We start from the raw sequence: 21,541 nt of genomic DNA, 5'->3' as shown, positions 1-21,541 counted from the left end.
GAAGAGATCATGGAAACATGAAGTCGAGCACACCAAAAATCAGGAGAAATCGATAAGTTAAAAAAAAAGGTAATTTAATGATTTTAAAAAGTAATGGCAGCATCCAACGTTTCGGTGCAAACCAGCACCTTCATCGGGGAAGATCCTTTATAAAGGCGCTTGTTTTTTCCCGCGATGAAGGTGCTTGTTTGCACCGAAACGTTGGATGCTGCCATGACTTTTTAAAGTCCTTAAATTACCCTTTTTGTTTGTGTTACTTATTGATTTCTCCTCGATTTTGGTGTGCTTGACTTAATTCTTTCACGTCATTCACTACCCCCCGTCCCATGTTTTTTTCAAGGCTCGGTATCTCTGGAATAGAAAATGGCACAAAGCTACCAAACACAGGGATGGGGAGAGCGGGATCGAGGCTTGTGTGTGGGTTTGTTCTCCTGCCCCCCTGTCTGGTAACGGAATGGTCTCTTGTGCAGCTTGATTGCCTTTGTTGCCCTGCTCTGCATTGCTGGCAAAACCTACTTTGCAAAACATACAGGACACCTACAAGCTCATATTGAACCCCCAAAATAATCATAACATATATATATATGCGTATAAGTGTCACAGAGGAGTGCTACTGAGCATGGCAATATATATTTAAAACCAGAGACAGAACATGAAACACAGACAGAGCTCAGTGCACATCCAGTGAAACTTATACACGGTACAGTGCCTAAATATATATGTATAGATATCTATTAAATAAAATGGTCTTTTAGTTTAACATTTTGGCCAAAGTGTTGTAAGCCCCTGAGCCACTACACGGCAGACCACATCTCAAGGGTCCCTAACACTAATATAAATTCTTAATAACCTGTGAATCACCAGGAAGAATGATTTATAATAAATCTGTAAAAATTAGTTGCATAGTTCTAAGTCTGATTGAAGCTTTTATTAACCTGTACATTACCAGGAAAAGCACTCTGTATTAGATTTGTCACAATCAAACTGCAAGCAAGCAAGTTCCCCTTATTATTATTCCCCAGGTTATTAAGAATTTATATTAGTGTTAGGGACCCTTGAGATGTTGTCTGCCGTGTAGTGGCTCAGGGGCTTACAACACTTTGGCCAAAATGTTAAACTAAAAGACCATTTTATTTAATAGATATCTATAGATAAATATTTAGGCACTGTACCGTGTATAAGTTTCACTGGATGTGCACTGAGCTCTGTCTGTGTTTCATGTTCTGTCCCTGGTTTTAAAACCTACTTTGCCCATACAATGCTCCCGGAGATCCCCTCACCTGGATATCGCCTCCTCCCGGGCTGCCTCCTCTCGGAGCAGCGCCACATGCATCCGATGCCGATAGTTCTGCGATGTGAGCGGGTCTTTGGCTTTTGCGGAGCGCTGGTAGCTCAAGTTAATGGCTGGCGGCTTGTACAGCTCCAGGAGACGCTTCTCCTCCTCTGTCCGAGCCTTGCACGGGATGCACAGCTGCCCGCTGGAGTGCCAGCGTACGGAGGAGGGTGAGGAAGCCCCCTCTCGGTCCGAGGTCCCTTCCCGGGGAGCGGCGTCCCGGCATCCGACCTGCAGTGAGATCTTCTGCACCAGGACGGGGCGGATTCCGAAATCCAGCACCAGCCACTGCTCGAAGACCCCGAACACCGAGCTCTGGACACGCACGGCAACATCAAACCGGGGGGGGCGGGACCCCTTGACCTTGAAACTGCTGCCGCGGGCATATCGGCAGGAAGGGGGCAGGTGCTGAGACAGCAACGAGAAGGTGGCTCCGGGGTCTGACTTTAACAGCGCCACGTGGAGGAGAGGCAGCTACAAGGAGAGAGTGGCACCGTGGCAGGGTCATTCGGTAAGGGAGATAGTATTTCAAGTTGAGCTTGTATTAGGGCTACAGGTGTGCAGAAGTAAGGGAGCTCTTCATCAGGACTCAGGTGTAGGTCCTGTATCACTGAGCTCACTGAATACAGTTTCCTGGTGTGTTAGCAAAGAAGGGCAGGGAGAGGCCGGGGCTGGTACTTTCTTCCAGGTAGTAACGAAGGTGGGAGAGGGGTGGTATGATATGTTACAAGCTTTCAAACCTCTCAGGGTCAGGGTGACTCGATGAAGGACCCCGAGAGGTTGGAGAGCTTGTAACATATCCACTACTTGTTGGTCCAATAAGAGGTATCGTGCCCGCTACTCCCTCTCCCTCCGTAGTTACTGCATGGTTTATAAGCAGGAACAGGTTCTATTATACAATGAAAATTAGCTTCTCTCCTGGCTCTCTCTCTTCCACCCTTTCTTTCCCCCTTGCTCTTGCCCCTCCTCTACCCTCTCTGCTCCCCTCTCTCCCTCACCCCCACCCCCACCACTCCACCCCTTTCTCCCTCCTTCTCCCCCACCTTTCTCCCCCACCTCACTCCCCCCTCTCATTCCTCTCACTTCCACTCCCCCTCTCAACACCCTCTCACCACTACCCCCTCTCACCACTTCAACACCCTACCACTGCCCCCTCTCCCCACCTTCACACCCTACCACTACCCCCTCTCCCCCTCATACTCCTACCCTCTCTCCCCCCACTACTCCCCCCTCCCACTCCTCTCTTTCCCTCTCCACCCCCACTCCCCTCCTCCCGCATCCAACCACTACCCCCTCTACCCCTCCTACTCCACCCTCTCTCCCCCCTCCTCCCTCTCTCTCCTCCTATTCTGCCCTCTCTCTCACCCTCCCCCCTCTCTTCCCCTCCCACTCCTTTCTTTCCCACTCCCCTCCTTCCTCACCCTACCACTACCCTCCTCTCCCCACCCTACCACGACCCTCCTCTCCCCCTCCCACTCTGCCCCTCTCCCCACCTCCCCCTCCCACCATTCCCCTTCTCTCCCCCTCCCATTCCTCTCTCCCACTCTCCCCCCCTCCCCACCCCCTCCTGCTCCTCCCCCTCCCCCTTACTCCTCATACCTTGGTCTTCACAGTGAAAGTCCACCTTTTCGTCACAGTCTTCTCCTGGGTGTGGACCCTAAGAGGCAGGTCACACGAAACCTTCACGCCCTCAACCTCCTCAGAGAGCTGGGAGGAAGCAGGGAGTCAGAGGTCAGTGCCCCAGGTATGGAGAATTATTATCACACTGTGAGTTAAGTGCGCAGAGATCAGACGCTCAGCCCCCGGGGCTGTACAACAAACCAATCACACCCTCCCTTTGGGCCCTGTCTGTGGTGGGTATGTGGTTAACCTCCATCTTTAATACGCCCTCCCAAACTCCATATGGAGTCTAAAAAGTAGATGGGTCACACTGCACCACCTTTAGTCGAAATAGATATGGGTATGAAGGTATAAGTCAGGGGTGGCCAACTCCAGTCCTCAAGGGCCACCAATAGGCCAGGTATGGGAGATATCCCTGCTTCAGCACAGGTGGCTCAATCATAATGAAGCAGGTGCCGTATCACCTGGCATAAAGACTATACATCAGATGGGTGATACAAATATCATTAAAGACATAGTTACACAGTAGTTACACAGTAGTTACACAGTAGTTACTGTACATAGTAGTTACATAGTTACACAGTAGTTACATAGTAGTTACTGTACATAGTAGTTACATAGTTACATAGTAGTTACTGTACATAATAGTTACATAGTTACACAGTAGAGGTTGAAAAAAGAAAGGTCCATCAAGTTGAACCTATGCTAAATTAAGACAGATACTGTCCTGGAACAGGATTATATATTTTCACTGTCCTCACACTGCCAGCCCTCCCCAGGGAAGCTGCAAGTTCCCCCCTCCCCCCCTGTCCTAGCAGCCTATGCTGTTGTGTAAACTGCAACATTATTGTAACAATAATCCTCTTTTTACACAAGCCACTAGTTGGTTGCCCTGGCAACCTCCCAATCCTCATAGCTGAGGTTGGTTTAGCCCAGTTCCCCTGACCTTCTCTGTTTTATGGAATGGTCCTCAGCCTGTTCCTGTCTGTCACAGGAAAGTGTGCTTTCTTTCCTAACAAGCTGCCTAAGTGAGTACACTCTCCCCTCCATTCCTCCCCCTGCAAAGGCAATGCTTTTTTACCTTCCCCTCTGAGAAGCACTCTCTCACACAGCGTAACACCTTCCCATCATTGGGTCATTCTCCTGATAAGAGAAATCTGCCAATGATATCCTTGTGCAAGAACTTTTATTTCTATAACTCCCCCCAATAAAGTTGAAGAAAATAGAAGGACTTTGTGTGCTTTCAAAAGGGGACGAGTTAAGCTATCTGGATTTATTCACATGCTACATTGACCCTGGATCCAGAATAGACACTATATCCTATATTTGTACTTAAGGTATACTGATCCAGAGGAAGGCAAACACAAAACCCCAGTGATACATCATCCAGTGATATCTTAAAAGGGTGTGGAAGTGTGAAAATTGGGCATGAGAATTGGATTATGGTATGGGGGATTTCTGAGACACATTATGGTACACTAAGACTACTCTGGTCAAAAAAGGGTTAATCAGTTGTGAACAGTTTGCAAGGAATGTATGAGGCGGGTCCGGAAAGAGTGAGATAGTGAAACAGGCACGACTGTTTACCTAAAGAGGAGGGTTATTGTTAGCAACTTCAGGGTCATATGCAACCTAACCAGATTTAGACAGATGTTGTTGTAGGAATAGTGGGTGAGGTTCAGGCCAAGCCGGTGAGAGTTATCATTTTGGTCTACTTGCAATCTCAGGCGCGCTATTAGAGAGGGTTGGGGTTTCTTACAATGCATCTGATGTCAGACACGCTATTAGAGAGGGTTGGGGTTCCTTACAATGCACCTGATCTCAGACACGCTATTAGAGAGGGTTGGGGTTCCTTACAATGCATCTGATCTCAGACGCGCTATTAGAGAGGGTTGGGGGTTCCTTACAATGCATCTGATCTCAGACGCACTATTAGAGAGGGTTGGGGTTCCTTACAATGCATCTGATGTCAGACGCGCTATTAGAGAGGGTTGGGGTTCCTTACACATGTATCTGATCTCAGACGCGCTATTAGAGAGGGTTGGGGTTCCTTACAATGCATGTGAACTCAGACGCGCTATTAGAGAGGGTTGGGGTTCCTTACAATGTATCTGATCTCAGACACGCTATTAGAGAGGGTTGGGGTTCCTTACAATGCATCTGATGTCAGACACGCTATTAGAGAGGGTTGGGGTTCCTTACAATGCATCAAATCTCAGACGTGCTATTAGAAAGGGTTGGGGTTCCTCAGAATACATCTGATCTCAGACACGCTATTAGAGAGGGTTGGGGTTCCTTACAATGCATCTGATCTCGATGCACTATTAGAGAGGGTTGGGGTTCCTTACAATGCATCTGATCTCAGACGCACTATTAGAGAGGGTTGGGGTTCCTTACAATGCATCTGATCTCAGACGCACTATTAGAGAGGGTTGGGGTTCCTTACAATGCATCTGATCTCAGACGCGCTATTAGAGAGGGTTGGGGTTCCTTACAATGCATCTGATCTCAGGCACACTATTAGAGAGGGTTGTTGTTCCTTACAATGCATCTGATGTCAGACGCACTATTAGAGAGGGTTGGGGTTCCTTACAATGCATCAAATCTCAGACATGCTATTAGAGAGGGTTGGGGTTCCTCACAATGCATCTGATCTCAATGCGCTATTAGAGAGGGTTGGGGTTCCTTACAATGTATCTGATCTCAGACGCGCTATTAGAGAGGGTTTGGGTTACTTACAATGTCAGGTCATGACGTCAGTTACTCACCACAACGGTGTCTCTGCTGCAGCGCTGGTACTCCTGGATGAGACCCTCCTGGTAAGACTGCAGCCCCTCCTCCTCTGCTACCTGCTTGTTGCGTTTGCTGACCTTTGCCCTCAGTATCCATTCCTGCAGTTCTTCCTGACTGTGGGCATTTGGGCAGCTGCCCCCGTATAAGCACTGCAAGGGGCTGGACACAAAGGGAGAGACAGACTGGGGGTCACTCTGTGTGCAGGACACTGAGGGACAGACTGGAGGTCACTGTGTGTGCAGGACACTGAGGGACAGACTGGGAGTCACTGTGTGTGCAGGACACAGGGGCAGACTGGGAGTCACTGTGTGTGCAGGACACTGAGGGACAGACTGGGAGTCACTGTGTGCAGGACACAGAGGGGCAGACTGGGGGTCACTGTGTGTGCAGGACACTGAGGGGCAGACTGGGGGTCACTGTGTGTGCAGGACACTGAGGGACAGACTGGGGGTCACTCTGTGTGCAGGACACTGAGGGATAGACTGGAGGTCACTGTGTGTGCAGGACACTGAGGGACAGACTGGGAGTCACTGTGTGTGCAGGACACAGAGGGGCAGACTGGGGGTCACTGTGTGTGCAGGACACTGAGGGACAGACTGGGGGTCAGTATGTGCAGGACACTGAGGGGCAGACTGGGGGTCATCGTGTGTGCAGGACACTGAGGGGCAGACTGGGGGTCACTGTGTGTGCAGGACACTGAGGGACAGACTGGGAGTCACTGTGTGTGCAGGACCCTGAGGGACAGACAGGGGGTCACTGTGTGTGCAGGACACTGAGGGACAGACTGGGAGTCACTGTGTGTGCAGGACACAGAGGGATAGACTGGAGGTCACTGTGTGTGCAGGACACTGAGGGACAGACTGGGAGTCACTGTGTGTGCAGGACCCTGAGGGACAGACTGGGAGTCACTGTGTGTGCAGGACACAGAGGGGCAGACTGGGGGTCACTGTGTGTGCAGGACACTGAGGGACAGACTGGGGGTCACTCTGTGTGCAGGACACTGAGGGATAGACTGGAGGTCACTGTGTGTGCAGGACACTGAGGGACAGACTGGGAGTCACTGTGTGTGCAGGACACAGAGGGGCAGACTGGGGGTCACTGTGTGTGCAGGACACTGAGGGACAGACTGGGGGTCACTATGTGCAGGACACTGAGGGACAGACTGGGGGTCACTGTGTGTGCAGGACACTGAGGGACAGACTGGGGGTCACTGTGTGTGCAGGACACTGAGGGGCAGACTGGGGGTCACTGTGTGTGCAGGACACTGAGGGACAGACTGGGAGTCACTGTGTGTGCAGGACACTGAGGGACAGACTGGGAGTCACTGTGTGTGCAGGACACAGAGGGACAGACTGGGGGTCACTGTGTGTGCAGGACACTGAGGGGCAGACTGGGGGTCACTGTGTGTGCAGGACACTGAGGGACAGAGTGGGGGTCACTGTGTGTGCAGGACACTGAGGGACAGACTGGGGGTCACTGTGTGTGCAGGACACTGAGGGGCAGACTGGGGGTCACTGTGTGTGCAGGACACTGAGGGGCAGACTGGGGGTCACTATGTGCAGGACACTGAGGGACAGACTGGGGGTCACTGTGTGCAGGACACAGAGGGACAGACTGGGAGTCACTGTGTGTGCAGGACACTGAGGGGCAGACTGGGGGTCACTGTGTGTGCAGGACACTGAGGGGCAGACTCGGGGTCACTGTGTGTGCAGGACCCTGAGGGACAGACTGGGGGTCACTGTGTGTGCAGGACACTGAGGGACAGACTGGGGGTCACTGTGTGTGCAGGACCCTGAGGGACAGACTAGGAGTCACTGTGTGTGCAGGACACAGAGGGGCAGACTAGGGGTCACTATGTGCAGGACACTGAGGGACAGACTGGGGGTCACTGTGTGCAGGACCCTGAGGGACAGACTGGGGGTCACTGTGTGTGCAGGACACTGAGGGACAGACTAGGGGTCACTGTGTGTGCAGGACACTGAGGGACACATGACATTTACAGACCAGCACAGAACTCTGTCCGGATAATAACTCACTCAGGAGCCAATCAGGGTTGTTATTTTGTACTCTGTACGGTGGAGACTTTTTGACACTTTTTTACCCACGATAACTTATTTAAGGTGTGGTTGACACCTATCCCAGCTTCGCATTGCAGAGCCAGTATAGCCAGCCTCACAGTAATGAGACCCAAAAGGTCAAAACAGATGTCTGTGAGCAGGTTTACTGGCTCTGCACTTTAACCCAGGCTGCGCTGAAAAGCTGTGTAATTCGGCAGGCATAAGCTTATAGGGAGGGGTCCGTGTCAAAATGGATTTGAAGCAAACGGTGACCCTGCTCATTTGCATGTCATTTCCCAGAATCCCATTCTGCAGTGGAAGCACGGTGTGCTAGGGGATAATGGGGAAGGGCAGGACTGCAGACCTGACAGACATGTGAATGTGCTCACAAGGGGTATTTTCAATTATTTCAGGCTTACATTTCAACTCCGCTACCCATTAGCACAAGCACATAGATTGGGCGGCTGCAGTGATGTCTGCGAGAGAATAGACACGGGAAGAAAGATACCTGCAACGGGCAGGAGGGTACTCAGTGTGGTACTTAATACCCAGGGGGTCTGGGGGTACCCGGGAGGCAGGATGGTAACGGGAGGGCAGGGGGTACCCGGGAGGCAGGATGGTAACGGGAGGGCAGGGGGTACCCGGGAGGCAGGATGGTAACGGGAGGGCAGGGGGTACCCGGGAGGCAGGATGGTAACGGGAGGGCAGGAGGTACCCGGGAGGCAGGATGGTAACGGGAGGGCAGGGGGTACCCGGGAGGCAGGATGGTAATGTCAGAGCAGGGGGTACCCAGGAAGGATGGTAATGGGAGGGCAGAGGGTACCCAGGGAGGCAGGATGGTAATAGGAGGGCAGGGGGTACCCAGGAAGGAAGGATGGTAATGGGATGGCAGGGGGTACCCAGGGAGGCAGGATGGTAATGGGAGGGCATAGGGTACCCAGGAGGCAGGATGGTAATGGGAGGGCAGGGGGTACCCGGGAGGCAGGATGGTAATGGGAGGGCAAGGGGTACCCAGGGAGGCAGGATGGTAACAGGAGGGCAGGGAGTACCCAGGAAGGAAGGATGGTAATGGGATGGCAGGGGGTACCCAGGGAGGCAGGATGGTAATGGGAGGGCATAGGGTACCCAGGAGGCAGGATGGTAATGGGAGGGCAGGGGGTACCCGGGAGGCAGGATGGTAATGGGAGGGCAGGGGGTACCCAGGGAGGCAGGATGGTAATGGTAGGGCAGGTGGTACCCGGGAGGCAGGATGGTAATGGGAGGGCAGGGGGTACCCAGGGAGGCAGGATGGTAATGGTAGGGCAGGTGGTACCCAGGGAGGCAGGATGGTAATGGCAGAGCAGGGGGTACCAAGTGAGGCAGGATGGTAACGGGAGGGCAGGGGTTACCCACGAGGTCTGGGTGTTACCTTATCAGCTTTGTAAGAAGCATGGGGATCAGTGTGGTGATTATCAAGGCAACTTCAGGGCAACGTTGACACAAATAGCATCATGTTCCTGCTGTGTCCGTGTAACAAGGCCCTTTGTACCAGTTCTGCTCTGTGCGAGTCAGGAGCAGGAGTTACAGAGGAGTCACCTGACCCCTGTGTTCTACTTGGGAGGTGAACATTGCTTCGGTGATAACAACCTACATCACGTGCAAGAAACTCTCTCTTACGTTTGACGGCAGCGGAAGACGGGGCCAGGCCTCACCACAAAGGTCCCCTTACTCTTCCATGGAATCCAGAAGCTGCTCAATCAACGGGCAGCTCCCTATGTTTTGGGATCATCGCCCCAGTTGGGTTTTCTCTTGAGCTTTAACATTCCACCAGCAAAAGGACTACAACACTGGTGTGCAGAACCCCCCACCTTTCGTTCCCCGTAGAGAGAGGGCACTTACCTCTCACAGAGGGTGAAGTGGGACATGCCAAGGGGTAGAGCGCGGTAATTCCACACGGTCATCGCGTCGTCGGCAATCATGCGCCCGTGTTCCAGCGATGAGCAGTGTGCCTCGAAGCTCTCCTGCGATGTGGCCGTGACCAGGCACAGGTGGCAGTAAAACTCCGTCTGCTGGTCCCCCATCCCCGGCATCTGACCGCGGCTGAGCCCGTGACCCCGCTCTGCCTGCCACACCGCCATCTCCACCTCGCTGTGCGCATCGGGGCAGCTCCGTCCGCTTCTCTGGCACAGGAGGCCTCGGGAGGGTTGGCTGCAGAGGTGGAGGTTCTGGGAGCAGGGCATTGGGCGGATAGCGTGGCACTGCTTTCTGGTGCCATCTATCACAACGTGGAGCAGGAGAGGCAGGGGGCGGGGGTGAGACTGGCACAGAGTAGTGGGGGTGATCTTGGGTGGGCACTGAAAAGAGCATTGCTCACACACCTCCTGGAACTGTCCACCAAACTCACTGAGGATCTGCTCCCAGCTGGTGGGTCCCATGGGCGCGTTGCCTGGGCATTTAGTGGGCAGGAGTAAGGACCTCAGCTGGTTCCTCTGCAGGTCATGGTTCTTCTCAAAGGACCACACGAGCCTCTCCTCTGGGCTCCAGGCGAAGGTGCACCATTGCTGGTGCCTCTCGCAGCCCCTCCCGGGGTGGTAATGCCAGCACACAGCGTACCGGGCGGGCACGGGGAAGCCTGGACGCCGTCTCACGTAGCGCCACTCTTCCCCAGCGTTGCCAGCCTGGGACTTGGCGAGGAGCAGATTGGCAGCACAGGTGTGATTGGAGGGGTGCAGGGTGAAGGTGCTCTCATTCTCCCTCTTGCTGCAGGAGTCACAGGCCAGGTGTAGCTTCACCTCCTCCAGAAGCCGGGAGAGGGTGGGGGGCGCTGACCCCTTGGCCTGTCCCATCGCTGCCCCCCTGAGCAATGACAAAAGATCAGAGCGGGTGGGCCATGAAGCATCAAGGATACCACAACCCCTACACAGTGACACACGCGTGCACACACACACACACACACACACACACAGGAATAAACATACACATACAGAACATGCATACATATACATAAATAAACACATAGTACATACATAAACACACATAGATATATACACGCACACATACATATATACACACACATACATATACACAAAAATACAGATACATACATATAAATAAACATACATATACATACAAACACACAAATATATACACATAAACACACACACACAATATAAACATAGACAAATACACACACACATACACATTCATACACACGCAGCTCCTGATTTTAACATTCTTATACAAGACCATCACATTTAAATAAACCGCCATATTTGTGAGGTCATAACCTGTTAGGTTATATACTGTGAGGTCATAATCTGTCTACTGTGAGGTCATAATTTCTAAAATTATAAACTGAGGTGATAATCTCAGTGATTCGATTGATAGATTAGATGAGAAAGGTTCTTTCATTTATTTATATAAACTTTTGGTTCCGAAATAATTAGGAGTTTTTCTTAACTGACAAAGAGACAGAGGAGGCACCGAGAGAGACTGTCACCCAGCCACCGAGAGGGAGACTGTCACCCAGCCACCGAGACTGTCACCCAGCCACCGAGAAAGAGACTGTCACCCAGTCATCGAGACTGTCACCCAGCCACCGAGAGAGAGGCTGTCACCCAGCCACCGAGAGGGAGACTGTCACCCAGCCACCGAGACTGTCACCCAGCCACCGAGAGAGAGACTGTCACCCAGTCATCGAGACTGTCACCCAGCCACCGAGAGAGAGGCTGTCACCCAGCCACCGAGAGAGAGACTGTCACCCAGCCACCGAGTGAGACTGTCACCCAGCCACCGAGACTGTCACCCTGCTACCGAGACTGTCACCCAGCCACCGAGACTGTCACCCAGATACCGAGACTGTCACCCAGCCACCGAGAGAGAGACTGTCACCCAGCTACCAAGAGAGACTGTCACCCAGCCACCTCTCATATACAGTATATATGAGCAGAGGCAGGTAATAGGATGGGTGTAGGGTCTGTATAAGATTATAGGATAGAAGTAGGGTTTGTATAAAGTTATAACATAGGTGTAGGGTCTGTATAAGATTATAGGATAGAAGTAGGGTCTGTATAAAGTTATAACATGGGTGTAGGGTCTGTATAAGATTATAGGATAGAAGTAGGGTCTGTATAAAGTTATAACATGGGTGTAGAGTCTGTATAAGATTATAGGATAGAAGTAGGGTCTGTATAAAGTTATAACATGGTTGTAGGGTCTGTATAAGATTATAGGATAGAAGTAGGGTCTGTATAAAGTTATAACATGGGTGTAGGGTCTGTATAAGATTATAGGATAGAAGTAGGGTCTGTATAAAGTTATAACATGGGTGTAGGGTCTGTATAAGATTATAGGATAGAAGTAGGGTCTGTATAAAGTTATAACATGGTTGTAGGGTCTGTATAAGATTATAGGATAGAAGTAGGGTCTGTATAAAGTTATAACATGGGTGTAGGGTCTGTATAAAGTTATAGGGTGGGAGTAGGGTCTGCCGCCTTAAACCTTTCTCACTGACTGCCCCGCACCCCTGGAATGCCCTTCCCCTCAATACCCGACTAGCACCCTCTCTATACACCTTTAAGACCCACTTTAAAACACACCTTTTTAACAAAGCATATGTGTAGCACCGTGGCTGATACTTTACACCGCATACATAAAGCTTGGCCCCCTGCAGACGCACTTACCAGAACTCCCTCCTACTGTCTCTGTACGTTCTTCCTACCTACCAATTAGAGTGTAAGCTCTTCGGGGCAGGGACTCCTCTTCCGTAATGTTACTTTTATGTCTGAAAGCGCTTCTTCCAATTATGTGTTATTTGTGTTATTTGTTATTTATATGATTTTCATGTGTATTACTAATGTGAAGCGCTATGTGCATTAATGGCGCTATATAAATAAAGATATACGTACATATAAGGATATAGGATGGGAGTCGAGTCTGTATAAGATTATAGGATGGGAGTAGGGTCAATTTATAAGGTTATAGGATGGGGCGTAAAGTCTGTATAAGATTATAGGATTGGAGAAGGGCTGTATAAGATTATAGGATGAGAGTCGACTCTGTATAAGGATATAGGATGCGGAGTAGGCTCTGTATAAGGATAATAAGATGCGAGTAGGGTATATATAAGATTATAGGATGGGAATAGGGTCTGTATAAGGTTATAGGATGGGAATAGGGTCTGTATAAGATTATAGGATGGGAGTAAGGTATGTATAAGATTATAGGATGGGAATAGGGTCTGTATAAGATTATAGGATGGGAGTAGGGTCTGTATAAGATTATAGGATGGGAATAGGGTCTGTATAAGATTATAGGATGGGAGTAGGGTCTGTATAAGGTTATCGGATGGGAATATTGTCTGTATAAGATTATAGGATGGGAGTAGGGTCTGTATAAGGTTATCGGATGGGAATATTGTCTGTATAAGATTATAGGATGGGAATAGGGTCTGTATAAGGTTATAGGATGGGAATAGGGTCTGTATAAGATTATAGGATGGGAGTAAGGTATGTATAAGATTATAGGATGGGAATAGGGTCTGTATAAGATTATAGGATGGGAGTAGGGTCTGTATAAGATTATAGGATGGGAATATTGTCTGTATAAGATTATAGGATGGGAGTAGGGTCTGTATAAGGTTATCGGATGGGAATAGGGTCTGTATAAGATTATAGGATGGGAGTAGGGTATGTATAAGATTATAGGATGGGAATAGGGTCTGTATAAGGTTATAGGATGGGAGTAGGGTCTGTATAAGATTATAGGATAGGAGTAGGGTCTGTATAAGATTATAGGATGGGAGTAGGGTCTGTATAAGATTATAGGATGGGAGTAGGGTCTGTATAAGATTATAGGATGGGAATAGGGTATGTATAAGATTATAGGATGGGAGTAGGGTCTGTATAAGATTATAGGATGGGAGTAGGGTCTGTATAAGATTATAGGATGGGAGTAGGGTATGTATAAGATTATAGGATGGGAGTAGGGTCTGTATAAGATTATAGGATGGGAGTAGGGTCTGTATAAGATTATAGGATGGGAGTAGGGTATGTATAAGATTATAGGATGGGAGTAGGTCTGTATAAGATTATAGGATGGGAGTAGGGTATGTATAAGATTATAGGATGGGAGTAGGGTCTGTATAAGGTTATAGGATGGGAGTAGGGTCTGTATAAGATTATAGGATGGGAGTCGAGTCTGTATAAGATTATAGGATGGGAGTAGGGTCGATTTATAAAGTTATAGGATGGGGCGTAAAGTCTGTATAAGATTATAGGATTGGAGAAGGGCTGTATAAGATTATAGGATGAGAGTAGACTCTGTATAAGGATATAGGATGCGGAGTAGGCTCTGTATAAGGATAATAAGATGCGAGTAGGGTATGTATAAGATTATAGGATGGGAATAGGGTCTGTATAAGGTTATAGGATGGGAATAGGGTCTGTATAAGATTATAGGATGGGCGTAGGTCTGTATAAGGTTATAGGATGGGAGTAGGGTCTGTATAAGATGATAGGATGGGAGTAGGGTCTGTATAAGGTTATAGGATGGGAGTAGGGTCTGTATAAGATTATAGGATGGGAGTAGGGTCTGTATAAGATGATAGGATGGGGGTAGGGTCTGTATAAGATTATAGGATGGGAGTAGGGTCTGTATTAGATTATAGGATGGGAGTAGGGTCTGTATAAGATTATAGGACGGGAGTAGGGTCTGTATAAGATTATAGGATGGGAGTAGGGTCTGTATAAGATTATAGGATGTAAGTAGGGTCTGTATAAGATTATAGGATGGGAATAGGGTCTGTATAAGATTATAGGATGGGAATAGGGTCTGTATAAGATTATAGGATGGGAGTAGGGTCTGTATAAGATTATAGGATGGGAGTAGGGTCTGTATAAGATTATAGGATGGGAGTAGGGTCTGTATAAGGTTATAGGATGGGAGTAGTGTCTGTATAAGATGATAGGATGGGAGTAGGGTCTGTATAAGATGATAGGATGGGAGTAGGGTCTGTATAAGATGATAGGATGGGAGTAGGGTCTGTATAAGATGATAGGATGGGAGTAGGGTCTGTATAAGATTATAGGATGGGAGTAGGGTCTGTATAAGATTATAGGATGGGAGTAGTGTCTGTATAAGATTATAGGATGGGAGTAGGGTCTGTATAAGATTATAGGATGGGAGTAGGGTATGTATAAGATTATAGGATGGGAATAGGGTCTGTATAAGGTTATAGGATGGGAGTAGGGTCTGTATAAGATTATAGGATAGGAGTAGGGTCTGTATAAGATTATAGGATGGGAATAGGGTATTTATAAGATTATAGGATGGGAGTAGGGTCTGTATAAGGTTATAGGATGGGAGTATGGTCTGTATAAGGTTATAGGATGGGAGTAGGGTCTGTATAAGGTTATAGGTTTGGAGTAGGGTCTGTATAAGATTATAGGATGGGAGTAGGGTCTGTATAAGATTATAGGATGGGAGTAGGGTCTGTATAAGATTATAGGATGGGAGTAGGGTCTGTATAAGATTATAGGACGGGAGTAGGGTATGTATAAGATTATAGGATGGGAGTAGGGTCTGTATAAGATTATTGGATGGGAGTAGGGTCTGTATAAGATTATTGGATGGGAGTAGGGTCTGTATAAGATGATAGGATGGGAGTAGGGTCTGTATAAGATTATTGGATGGGAGTAGGGTCTGTATAAGATGATAGGATGGGAGTAGGGTCTGTATAAGATTATAGGATGGGAGTAGGGTCTGTATAAGATTATAGGACGGGAGTAGGGTCTGTATAAGATTATAGGATGGGAGTAGGGTCTGTATAAGATTATAGGATGGGGGTAGGGTCTGTATAAGATTATTGGATGGGAGTAGGGTCTGTATAAGATGATAGGATGGGGGTAGGGTCTGTATAAGATTATAGGATGGGAGTAGGGTCTGTATAAGATTATAGGACGGGAGTAGGGTCTGTATAAGATTATAGGATGGGAGTAGGGTCTGTATAAGATGATAGGATGGGAGTAGGGTCTGTATAAGATTATAGGATGGGGGTAGGGTCTGTATAAGATTATTGGATGGGAGTAGGGTCTGTATAAGATGATAGGATGGGAGTAGGGTCTGTATAAGATTATAGGATGGGGGTAGGGTCTGTATAAGATTATAGGATGGGAGTAGGGTCTGTATAAGATTATAGGACGGGAGTAGGGTCTGTATAAGATTATAGGATGGGAGTAGGGTCTGTATAAGATTATAGGATGGGGGTAGGGTCTGTATAAGATGATAGGATGGGGGTAGGGTCTGTATAAGATTATAGGATGGGAGTAGGGTCTGTATAAGATTATAGGACGGGAGTAGGGTCTGTATAAGATTATAGGATGGGAGTAGGGTCTGTATAAGATTATTGGATGGGAGTAGGGTCTGTATAAGATGATAGGATGGGAGTAGGGTCTGTATAAGATTATTGGATGGGAGTAGGGTCTGTATAAGATGATAGGATGGGGGTAGGGTCTGTATAAGATTATAGGATGGGAGTAGGGTCTATATAAGATTATAGGACGGGAGTAGGGTCTGTATAAGATTATAGGATGGGAGTAGGGTCTGTATAAGATTATAGGATGGGAGTAGGGTCTGTATAAGATTATAGGATAGGAGTAGGGTCTGTATAAGATTATAGGATGGGAGTAGGGTCTGTATAAGGTTATAGGATGGGAGTAGGGTCTGTATAAGATTATAGGACGGGAGTAGGGTCTGTATAAGATTATAGGACGGGAGTAGGGTCTGTATAAGATTATAGGATGGGAATAGGGTCTGTATAAGATTATAGGATGGGAATAGGGTCTGTATAAGATTATAGGATGGGAGTAGGGTATGTATAAGATTATAGGATGGGAGTAGGGTCTGTATAAGATTATAGGATGGGAGTAGGGTCTGTATAAGATGATAGGATGGGAGTAGGGTCTGTATAAGATTATAGGATGGGAGTAGGGTCTGTATAAGATTATAGGATGGGAGTAGGGTCTGTATAAGATGATAGGATGGGAGTAGGGTCTGTATAAGATTATAGGATGGGGGTAGGGTCTGTATAAGATTATAGGATGGGAGTAGGGTCTGTATAAGATTATAGGATGGGAGTAGGGTCTGTATAAGATTATAGGATGGGAGTAGGGTCTGTATAAGATTATAGGATAGGAGTAGGGTCTGTATAAGATTATAGGATGGGGGTAGGGTCTGTATAAGATGATAGGATGGGAGTAGGTCTGTATAAGATTATAGGATGGGAGTAGGGTCTGTATAAGATTATAGGATGGGGGTAGGGTCTGTATAAGGTTATAGGATGGGAGTAGGGTCTGTATAAGGTTATAGGATGGGGGTAGGGTCTGTATAAGATTATAGGATGGGAGTAGGGTCTGTATAAGATTATAGGATGGGAGTAGGGTCTGTATAAGATTATAGGATGGGAGTAGGGTCTGTATAAGATTATAGGATGGGAATAGGGTCTGTATAAGATTATAGGATGGGGGTAGGGTCTGTATAAGATTATAGGATGGGAGTAGGGTCTGTATAAGATTATAGGATGGGAGTAGGGTCTGTATAAGATTATAGGATGGGAGTAGTGTATGTATAAGATTATAGGATGGGAGTAGGGTCTGTATAAGATTATAGGATGGGGGTAGGGTATGTATAAGATTATAGGATGGGAGTAGGGTCTGTATAAAATGATAGGATGGGAGTAGGGTCTGTATAAGATTATAGGATGGGGGTAGGTCTGTATAAGATTATAGGACGGGAGTAGGGTCTGTATAAGATTATAGGACGGGAGTAGGGTCTGTATAAAATTATAGGATGGGAGTAGGGTCTGTATAAGATTATAGGATGGGAGTAGGGTCTGTATAAGATTATAGGACGGGAGTAGGGTCTGTATAAGATTATAGGATGGGAGTAGGGTCTGTATAAGATTATAGGATGGGAGTAGGGTCTGTATAAGATTATAGGACGGGAGTAGGGTATGTATAAGATTATAGGATGGGAGTAGGGTCTGTATAAGATTATAGGACGGGAGTAGGGTCTGTATAAGATTATAGGATGGGAGTAGGGTCTGTATAAAATTATAGGATGGGAGTAGGGTCTGTATAAGATGATAGGATGGGGGTAGGGTCTGTATAAGATTATAGGATGGGAGTAGGGTATGTATAAGATTATAGGATGGGAGTAGGGTCTGTATAAGATTATAGGACGGGAGTAGGGTCTGTATAAGATTATAGGACGGGAGTAGGGTCTGTATAAGATTATAGGACGGGAGTAGGGTCTGTATAAGATTATAGGATGGGAGTAGGGTCTGTATAAGATTATAGGATGGGAGTAGGGTCTGTATAAGATTATAGGATGGGAGTAGGGTCTGTATAAGATTATAGGATGGGAATAGGGTATGTATAAGATTATAGGATGGGAGTAGGGTCTGTATAAGGTTATAGGTTTGGAGTAGGGTCTGTATAAGATTATAGGATGGGGGTAGGGTCTGTATAAGATTATAGGATGGGAGTAGGGTCTGTATAAGATTATAGGACGGGAGTAGGGTCTGTATAAGATTATAGGACGGGAGTAGGGTCTGTATAAGATTATAGGATGGGAGTAGGGTCTGTATAAGATTATAGGATGGGAGTAGGGTCTGTATAAGATTATAGGATGGGAGTAGGGTCTGTATAAGATTATAGGATGGGAATAGGGTATGTATAAGATTATAGGATGGGAGTAGGGTCTGTATAAGGTTATAGGTTTGGAGTAGGGTCTGTATAAGATTATAGGATGGGAGTAGGGTCTGTATAAGATTATAGGATGGGAGTAGGGTCTGTATAAGATTATAGGATGGGAGTAGGGTCTGTATAAGATTATAGGACGGGAGTAGGGTCTGTATAAGATTATAGGATGGGAGTAGGGTATGTATAAGATTATAGGATGGGAGTAGGGTCTGTATAAGATTATAGGATGGGGGTAGGGTCTGTATAAGGTTATAGGACGGGAGTAGGGTCTGTATAAGATTATAGGATGGGAGTAGGGTCTGTATAAGATTATAGGATGGGAGTAGGGTATGTATAAGATTATAGGATGGGAGTAGGGTCTGTATAAGATTATAGGACGGGAGTAGGGTCTGTATAAGATTATAGGATGGGGGTAGGGTCTGTATAAGATTATAGGATGGGAGTAGGGTCTGTATAAGGTTATAGGTTTGGAGTAGGGTCTGTATAAGATGATAGGACGGGAGTAGGGTCTGTATAAGATTATAGGATGGGAGTAGGGTCTGTATAAGGTTATAGGTTTGGAGTAGGGTCTGTATAAGATTATAGGATGGGAGTAGGGTCTGTATAAGATTATAGGATGGGAGTAGGGTCTGTATAAGATTATAGGATGGGAGTAGGGTCTGTATAAGATTATAGGATGGGAGTAGGGTCTGTATAAGATTATAGGATGGGAGTAGGGTCTGTATAAGATTATAGGTTTGGAGTAGGGTCTGTATAAGGTTATAGGATGGGAGTAGGGTCTGTATAAGATTATAGGATGGGAGTAGGGTCTGTATAAGATTATAGGATGGGAGTAGGGTCTGTATAAGATTATAGGATGGGAGTAGGGTCTGTATAAGATGATAGGATGGGAGTAGGGTCTGTATAAGATTATAGGATGGGAGTAGGGTCTGTATAAGATTATAGGATGGGAGTAGGGTCTGTATAAGATTATAGGATGGGAGTAGGGTCTGTATAAGATTATAGGATGGGAGTAGGGTCTGTATAAGATGATAGGATGGGAGTAGGGTCTGTATAAGATTATAGGATGGGAGTAGGGTCTGTATAAGATTATAGGATGGGAGTAGGGTCTGTATAAGATGATAGGATGGGAGTAGGGTCTGTATAAGATTATAGGATGGGAGTAGGGTCTGTATAAGATTATAGGATGGGAGTAGGGTCTGTATAAGATTATAGGATGGGAGTAGGGTCTGTATAAGATTATAGGATGGGGGTAGGGTCTGTATAAGATTATAGGATGGGGGTAGGGTCTGTATAAGATGATAGGATGGGGGTAGGGTCTGTATAAGGTTATAGGATGGGAGTAGGGTCTGTATAAGATTATAGAATGGGAGTAGGGTCTGTATAAGATTATAGGATGGGAGTAGGGTCTGTATAAGATTATAGGATGGGAGTAGGGTCTGTATAAGATTATAGGATGGGAGTAGGGTCTGTATAAGGTTATAGGATGGGAGTAGGGTCTGTATAAGATTATAGGACGGGAGTAGGGTCTGTATAAGATTATAGGATGGGAGTAGGGTCTGTATAAGATTATAGGATGGGAGTAGGGTCTGTATAAGATTATAGGATGGGAGTAGGGTCTGTATAAGATTATAGGATGGGAGTAGGGTCTGTATAAGATTATAGGATGGGAGTAGGGTCTGTATAAGATTATAGGATGGGAGTAGGGTCTGTATAAGATTATAGGACGGGAGTAGGGTCTGTATAAGATTATAGGACGGGAGTAGGGTCTGTATAAGATTATAGGATGGGAATAGGGTATGTATAAGATTATAGGATGGGAGTAGGGTCTGTATAAGATTATAGGATGGGAGTAGGGTCTGTATAAGATGATAGGATGGGAGTAGGGTCTGTATAAGATTATAGGATGGGAGTAGGGTATGTATAAGATTATAGGATGGGAGTAGGGTCTGTATAAGATGATAGGATGGGAGTAGGGTCTGTATAAGATTATAGGATGGGAGTAGGGTCTGTATAAGATTATAGGACGGGAGTAGGGTCTGTATAAGATTATAGGATGGGAGTAGGGTCTGTATAAGATTATAGGATGGGAGTAGGGTCTGTATAAGATTATAGGATGGGAGTAGGGTCTGTATAAGATTATAGGATGGGAGTAGGGTCTGTATAAGATTATAGGATGGGAGTAAAGTCTGTATAAGATTATAGGATGGGAGTAAAGTCTGTATAAGATGATAGGATGGGAGTAGGGTCTGTATAAGATTATAGGATGGGAGTAGGGTCTGTATAAGGTTATAGGATGGGAGTAGGGTCTGTATAAGATTATAGGACGGGAGTAGGGTCTGTATAAGATTATAGGATGGGAGTAGGGTCTGTATAAGATTATAGGATGGGAGTAGGGTCTGTATAAGATTATAGGATGGGAGTAGGGTCTGTATAAGATTATAGGATGGGAGTAGGGTCTGTATAAGATTATAGGATGGGAGTAGGGTCTGTATAAGATTATAGGATGGGAGTAGGGTCTGTATAAGATGATAGGATGGGAGTAGGGTCTGTATAAGATTATAGGATGGGAGTAGGGTCTGTATAAGATTATAGGATGGGAGTAGGGTATGTATAAGATTATAGGACGGGAGTAGGGTCTGTATAAGATTATAGGATGGGAGTAGGGTCTGTATAAGATTATTGGATGGGAGTAGGGTCTGTATAAGATTATAGGATGGGAGTAGGGTCTGTATAAGATTATAGGATGGGAGTAGGGTCTGTATAAGGTTATAGGATGGGAGTAGGGTCTGTATAAGATGATAGGATGGGAGTAGGGTCTGTATAAGATGATAGGATGGGAGTAGGGTCTGTATAAGATTATAGGATGGGAGTAGGGTCTGTATAAGATGATAGGATGGGAGTAGGGTCTGTATAAGATGATAGGATGGGAGTAGGGTCTGTATAAGATGATAGGATGGGAGTAGGGTCTGTATAAGATGATAGGATGGGAATAGGGT

At 46.8% G+C, this 21,541-nt stretch overlaps 1 protein-coding gene across 1 annotated transcript in view; it reads right to left on the bottom strand.

Annotated features, from left to right (window-relative positions):
* Nucleotides 1-21,541, bottom strand: part of HELZ2 (helicase with zinc finger 2) — a 79,052-nt gene that overhangs the window by 37,824 nt on the left and 19,687 nt on the right. The window contains 4 exon segments of the mRNA XM_075571698.1: nt 1,281-1,807; nt 2,933-3,040; nt 5,722-5,905; nt 9,682-10,638. Coding sequence (XP_075427813.1) covers nt 1,281-1,807; nt 2,933-3,040; nt 5,722-5,905; nt 9,682-10,628 — 1,766 coding nt within the window. The 5' untranslated portion in view covers nt 10,629-10,638.

The sequence above is a fragment of the Ascaphus truei genome, chromosome 15 (assembly GCF_040206685.1).
Source record: "Ascaphus truei isolate aAscTru1 chromosome 15, aAscTru1.hap1, whole genome shotgun sequence".
Lineage (NCBI taxonomy): Eukaryota > Metazoa > Chordata > Amphibia > Anura > Ascaphidae > Ascaphus > Ascaphus truei.
Note: the sequence above shows the minus strand (reverse complement) of the source record. Positions and strands in the feature narration are given on the sequence as shown.